The sequence below is a fragment of the Monopterus albus genome, unplaced genomic scaffold (assembly GCF_001952655.1).
Source record: "Monopterus albus unplaced genomic scaffold, M_albus_1.0 scaffold29.1, whole genome shotgun sequence".
Classification (NCBI taxonomy): Eukaryota; Metazoa; Chordata; class Actinopteri; order Synbranchiformes; family Synbranchidae; genus Monopterus; species Monopterus albus.
Genome location: NW_018127909.1, coordinates 3,286,616 through 3,292,929, shown reverse-complemented (window position 1 = coordinate 3,292,929; position 6,314 = coordinate 3,286,616). Strand labels below are relative to the sequence as shown.

Genomic DNA, 6,314 nt, shown 5'->3' with positions numbered 1-6,314 from the left:
AAAAAATGAACTTAAATGATTTTAGCATATGGCTGCAATATAACAGAGTGAAAAATTTAAGGGGGTCTGAATACTTTCTGTACCCATGGTATATAAACACACGTTACAGGCATGAACAGATTTACTTCTTCCTCTGTTTTCTTTACGTGACCAGTCAACCAGTCAGATGATTCAGGAAAGCCAGACATTCAGCAGACATGGTCCAGTCTGGGCTCATATTCTTGTTAAGACATGACAAACAAAAAGCAGACAGTAGGTGGATAGACATTGAGATGAGAGGCAAAAAAGGTCAGGTTTCATGTTAAGGTTCAGTGAAAAACAGAAGCAGGCCTCTATGGCTGGAAAACCCTTTCCCAGTCCCCTCTCTCAGTCCTATGGTAGAGCTGTGGCTGACCCCCAGGAAACAGGCTGTCAGAGTTGGGGTGTTCTAAAAGGAACTGAATAGTAGACTTCATGTGCTGGACAAAATGTGGTGGCTCAGCCATGGGAGAGGTGGACAGGTACTGAGCAAGAGAGAGAAACACCAGTCAAAAGCTGTTTTATAGCCCTTACTAGAGTCCTCTGTTACTCTATACACTGGGCAGTGTTATAACAGCCAGGAATGAGAAAAAAATTACATAAAAAGATTCATCAAAACACAGTTAAAGATAGATACCTTTAAAATTGTGTCATCATTTTGTGACAACCAAAAGGCAATATCCAGATTTGGAGACCAATTGCAAGGGCCAATTTTTACAAGTCCCCGACTTGAGTCATATATGTCAGCCATCTGAAAGGGAAAGAGACTTTTTTTTTAATGATCTTGGCACTGACTTTCGTGCCTCATAAAAATGAGACCATGTTGCAGATTGAATTTAAACTGAATTTGAACAGACAATACATCATCAGTTTATTGATTTAAAAAAATGCCCGTAATTTTTATAACTTTTAAAAACTTTCATTCTTCTCAAAAATGAAAATTTGTTTTCTCTGTTTTATACCATAGCATTTTGCACTCTTTGACAAACAATTTGAAGAAGTTCACTTAAGTTTCAACTATTACTAGTTAAATAAAAACACTAACAAACTGATTAACAGATAATGAAAATAGTAATTACCTGCAGCCTAAATTGAAATAATGTTTTTGTGTCACACATGTGGGATTTGTTTGCATACAAACATGACTCTTATTTATAAAAACATAATTTTGTGTTTTAGATCACCTCTCCTCCAGTGAAGGTCCGCGCTGATCGCAGCTCCTCTGCAGGCCCTTTGTGAGTGAATGACGAAGGGAACACATCCCCTGTTTTAACATTTACTCCTGTGTGGAAACACAAAGACAGTATGTTAGAGCCCACATTCAATGGTATGAACACAGCACATCCCTCTTACTCAATATTCATCACTTACCTATTCCATATACTACAGGTCTGTGAGATCCATCAACAACAATGTCATTCATTTCTACAATGACATAGAACCAAATGGTTGGTTAAAGGAAGTTATGACTGGTAGAATATTTTTTAACAAAATGAAATATTACAGTTTAGCTCTGTACCTGTGATGCAACATGTTTCTAGATGAATCTCTTCTTTCTGTTTCTGAAATGCTGCTGTAAAGTGAAAAGAGCATTTTTGAAATGCTGTCAGCATAACATTTCAATGAAACATGTGGCAACTTAACAGACTATACCCAGTATGTTAAGGCTGAGTTTATGGGATGTCTTTGACTCATCATTAAATCCCCCAACAAGATGAAGCTCAAGTCTGTGTAACAGAAAGCAAAGGAAAGGACACTGAAGAAAATCAGAACAGGACACCCAAACATACACTTTTACTACGTGTTTGACTGTGCGTGTCTTACCTGCCCTCTTTCCTGATGTTACTCAATGATGTGACAGCTTTCACAAGGAGTGGGACTTCAGACCAAGTGCTGGAGCCATCACAATGTGCGAGGCAAACTGCTCCACTTCCTAAAAAATATCAACATTCAATCATGGTAGCCATTAAAACATCACTCCATAACTTCATACACAGGCTGAATAAAGCACACAGCATAAATGTAATAAAAATAAGTTACCGGTGTGTTGCAGCACAACCAAATGGCACGTGGTGGCATCATCAGATCCAATGACTGAAACACAATCTGAAAAAGACAGGGCAGGAAGGCATATTCTGATTCAGAATGGTTAACCCAGGGTATTATCTGGTAGTCAGTCACAGGCCAGAAAATACTGTAATTCCAACATGTCATGCCAAAGAGTCCAAAGGAAGAAAAAAAAAGCCTGCATTGCTCCTTATTCAAAAGATGTCTTGTGGCTGAACTTACTGCATTAAAGTCTACTACTGTTGATGGAGACATTGCTATGTGTGCTGGATTCTTGAATAACAGTGGCTGGGAACTGTGGCACTGTTAACCAACTTGTGCTTCGACTTTCAAGTAGATTTTACAGCAATATGTAAAAGCAACCAATTAAGAACTAAGCTCTGTCATCCAAAATAACATAGGAGTGAGCTGAGAAAAGAGAAGGGTCAATGATCTGTTCCAGGCATGTAGCTTTACTCACTGTCTGATGGTGTTGTTGCAGCAAATTCCCTTTGTTGGACATACAGGAGGCACTTTGGATCAATCTCAACAAGAGGCTTGGAGTGAAATGTTCTTGCATTTTCCTGTGATTTAATAGTAAATGGTGCAAAAATGTCAGAATTTACCCTGGCTGTTATGGATACAATGAAACCAAACACCATCGACCACGTCATAATCATTAGTTTACTTCACAGACTGTAAATCTTCAGCTTTGGGATTGGATTGATCTTATTATTGCTTGACTTCATTTAGATTGAGAGCTGTTATAAAACTTTAATTAGAGCCCTTATTTTTTATCCTCCCGATGTGTTGCTATAAAACAATTAAAGACCTTAGTGTCAAAATAATTATACAGTAAGTAGTACCCCATTTGTGATCATTGAAGGATCAAACTCTTTTAGCAAGAGAGCTTTGTCGTTAGTACGTTAGTTTCCAAAGAATTCATTTACAATTAGTTATACTAATTTAGATGTAAGGTTAAAAAAAAAATCATGATCTGGCTGATTTACGTCTGCCACCACGTGAAAGGACAGATCCCATTACCATTGATCAATATCAATTTTCGCTTTAACCATTAACTGCCAGTCTGTCATATAGTGACTGCTTGACAAAAAGCATTGTTAACTGATTATGACAATTTCTCAGCAGGCTAAAATTAGCCACATTTTCTGGAAACAAACCTTTAAATGTGGGTATCTGTCGAACAATTCTGTTGTCGAGCTTATGCAGTCAACTCCCCTATTTTGAATTAACAAAGGCATTTCTTCTTCTTCTCTTAGCTTAATGGCAGGTCGCAAAACAAAGGCATTTCCTTAAGGTCTACTTTAAAAATAACTTCCTATTTCTATATCAAAACATCATCAGCTTCAACTTCCTGCGAGATTTTCTTTCTCTGCTGTTTCAGCTACAAAGGGGCTCCCAGTCTCTGCTACAGCGCCACCAAGTGGTAATAAAGTGCAAATGTATACACGACTCTAATTCACCATCTTTACTTAGTGAACATTTGTACGTAGTGTCAATTCCTGGAAAACAAAGTTACGTAGAATTAGTAGTTGAAGGTGCGTCGCCAAAGACGAGCAGGGAAGGAAGAAGCGAAGCTGCTAGCTACGTGACGCACATAACACTTGTTTAAAACCAGCATTATTTAAGTGTATTTCTTATCTAATATAAATATAATTATAAGCTAAGGAAGTCTCATGTGTTTTGCGAGTGAAAATAGCGTCTATTTCGCAGTTTATTAACGCGCATAGCACAATCAAAGCGGTGCTAAACGTTAAAGCTAACGTAACATTACAAATACAGCGCAGAAGATAGTATTTATTTCGTCAACATGAGAGGGGGTTCTTCATATGGGGACAGAGACAGGGACCGTGGGCGAGACAGGTAAGATTTTACTTCATATATGAAAACAGCACCCGTATTTATTTTTTTATAGTTAGCGTTAATGTTACACCTCACAAGAAGTTTCACTCAAGCTCATTGCCTTTCTAACGCTTAAGTGCTCACTTAGCAGCGGGCCGATAAATGCAGCACGAAATACACGCACATACCTTGTTACGTTCACAGTAACGTTAAATACTGCATTAAAATGTACATATGACATAGTAGCTATTGTGTAGCATTAGCCCAAAACTGACCTTAAGGTGCCGCCAGGGGTACGTTAAAGGTCATGTCGCCAAGTCAGTAGCCCGAAACACAGCACTCAGCTGGTCCTGAATAGGCCTGTCTAAATTTGTCCTGATGGTGGCAATAAAGATGAAGTTACGGGATCACCAAAATTAGCTTGTTTCTTTTCTTTTATAACCAAAGTCATATTTTTTCTTATCGATATCAATTGTTATATGTGAATCCTCTGGATCAGCAGTTTAAGTTGTTGCATAAGTTTTCTAACCATCACAAAACCACGACAACAGTCACAAGAGAGTTTAGTTACAGACAAGATGGTGGACTACAGACCTTGGCAGTTAGCCAGAACTTGTTAACCTTGGCAGGTTTACTGTTGGGGCTAGGTTAGTGTGAGGGGTTAGGATTAGGGGTTTGGAGTTAACATAAAATCTAACCAATAATTTAGGGATAAAGGTTACCAGACAAGGTTGACAGTGTGCAAATGTGGGTCGCAGTCTGTCTGGTGCATACAGTATCATAACACAAACTGTAAACTATTCATGTGCAGATTAGTAGGTCTAGCTGTAATTGCCCTGTATCAAACTTCACTGTTGATAAAATATAAGAAACAGATGATAGATGTGTTCAAATAAATAATAGTAGACTATGTAGGCTAAATTGTGCATTGCATTCATCTGTAGCCTATTAGTCTGCATGGGCTTCCAAGTAGAAATACAGAATTGCCACTGTGGACTTCTCAAAATTACCAGTTTCATATTTAAATATGTTGGTCACAGACAAGATAGCACATTGAAATGATTAGAGCTTGATCTCTTGATGAAGGCAGTAGCTACAGTATTGATACTGATTCTCCAGTGCTTGTCATCTCTTGACCCTTATTTCTCAGGCCCCGGTTTGGGGCTATGACTGGTCGTGGTGGACCGCCACCAATGAAGTTTGGGAATCCAGGTGAGCGTCTTCGCAAGAAGAGGTGGAACATGGATGAACTGCCAAAATTTGAGAAGAACTTCTACGCTGAACACCCCGAGATTCAACGCATGAGTCAGGTAGGTCTGTTAATAGCTAGCTAACACCAGAGGTATTCTGAAAAATATGACATTATCCACATGTGTGTTTCCTGTTTTTTTCCCTCTTTTGCTTTTTGCTGTTATATCCAGTATGAAATGGAAGAGTTTTGCAGAAAGAAGGAGATCACCATCAGAGGCACTGGCTGTCCAAAAGCAGTCACGGCTTTTCATCAGGCGCAGTTTCCTCGTTAGTAAACCATACAGTACACCTACTACAATATGTACACATTTAATCCAAGGGAAACATTAGCATATGCTGTGTTATTTATTTATTTGTACTCTTTCCAGTATCTGTTGACTTCAAAATATAATTTAGCTTTGAAGCACACATACATGGTTAATAAAAAAAAATATGCAATGTTAGTAAAGTGTGTGTAACAAGGCAAAGATTATCTCCTTCCGTCTTCTGGCAGAGTATGTCATGGATGTGCTGATGCAACAGAACTTTGAGGAGCCCACAGCGATCCAGTCTCAGGGTTTTCCTGTGGCCCTGAGTGGCAAGGACCTGGTGGGGATTGCACAGACTGGCTCTGGAAAGACTCTGGCTGTAAGAATACCTGGCTATCAGTCGGCATGATGATGACACTTTATTGGATAAGTTTATAATTTATGTACATAGCACATTTCACAAGATGGAGGAAAAATATATGCATTATAGGAGAAATGCGATATAAAGTCAAGAACAAATGCCTATCAGGAAAAGACATGTAACTGCAGAAGCACAGCATTCAGATAATTTAAGAAACACTAGGAACGGTTTTAAAAATGAATTCATAGGATGTTTTATTGATTTGCTTTTTTGCTGTTTATCTTCTGTACCTTATTGTTCCCCGTAGTATCTTCTTCCTGCTATTGTACACATCAACCATCAGCCCTATCTGGAGAGGGGAGATGGTCCAATTGTAAGTACCTAAGCCAAAATGTGTCAATAATCTATTAGGTAAGTGTTTTATCAGTCTGTAAAACCCTTCCTCCTCTCTTCTAAGTGCCTGGTGCTGGCCCCAACCAGAGAGCTGGCTCAGCAGGTTCAGCCGGTCGCATATGACTATGGCAAGT

The 6,314-nt window shown here is 38.8% G+C and overlaps 2 protein-coding genes across 5 annotated transcripts in view; one reads left to right on the top strand and one right to left on the bottom strand.

Moving 5' to 3' along the window:
* Positions 1 to 44: 44 nt before the first annotated feature.
* ntan1 (N-terminal asparagine amidase) lies at positions 45 to 3,457 on the bottom strand. Of its 2 annotated transcripts, none has more exons than XM_020596107.1 (10): positions 3,246 to 3,457; positions 2,546 to 2,648; positions 2,059 to 2,124; positions 1,843 to 1,951; positions 1,672 to 1,745; positions 1,538 to 1,588; positions 1,390 to 1,443; positions 1,203 to 1,300; positions 656 to 769; positions 45 to 503 (listed from the first exon to the last, which is right to left on the bottom strand). In XM_020596107.1, exons 1-10 carry the CDS (start codon positions 3,324 to 3,326, stop codon positions 333 to 335), a joined length of 921 nt encoding a protein of 306 aa, XP_020451763.1. In that variant the 5' UTR covers positions 3,327 to 3,457; the 3' UTR covers positions 45 to 332. The 2 variants fall into 2 exon arrangements, with proteins under 2 accessions (XP_020451763.1, XP_020451762.1); XM_020596106.1 differs by having other exon boundaries at positions 1,538 to 1,591; positions 3,246 to 3,456.
* A 157-nt stretch (positions 3,458 to 3,614) lies between these two features.
* The window catches only part of LOC109957878 (probable ATP-dependent RNA helicase DDX17), a 7,732-nt gene continuing 5,032 nt past the window's right edge, over positions 3,615 to 6,314 (top strand). For 2 of the 3 annotated variants that reach the window (XR_002274611.1, XM_020596104.1), the window contains exons 1-6: positions 3,615 to 3,948; positions 5,078 to 5,237; positions 5,349 to 5,445; positions 5,672 to 5,805; positions 6,095 to 6,160; positions 6,245 to 6,312. Coding sequence is in view for 2 of the 3 variants with exons in the window: in XM_020596104.1 (XP_020451760.1) it covers positions 3,896 to 3,948; positions 5,078 to 5,237; positions 5,349 to 5,445; positions 5,672 to 5,805; positions 6,095 to 6,160; positions 6,245 to 6,312 (578 nt within the window). In the remaining variant the exon portion in view is untranslated. The remainder of the gene's footprint in view (positions 3,949 to 5,077; positions 5,238 to 5,348; positions 5,446 to 5,671; positions 5,806 to 6,094; positions 6,161 to 6,244; positions 6,313 to 6,314) is intronic. The other variant, XM_020596105.1, reaches the window with a different exon arrangement.

Coding starts and splice junctions, on each gene's coding strand:
- ntan1 (XM_020596106.1), bottom strand. CDS start 3,326: ATGCCTTTGTTAATTCAAAATAGGGGAGTTGACTGCATAAGCTCGACA. Junction 2,649..3,245: donor ACAGATACCCACATTTAAAG/GTTTGTTTCCAG, acceptor ATTAAATCACAG/GAAAATGCAAGAACATTTCA. Junction 770..1,202: donor GGACCTTCACTGGAGGAGAG/GTGATCTAAAAC, acceptor TTTCCCTTTCAG/ATGGCTGACATATATGACTC.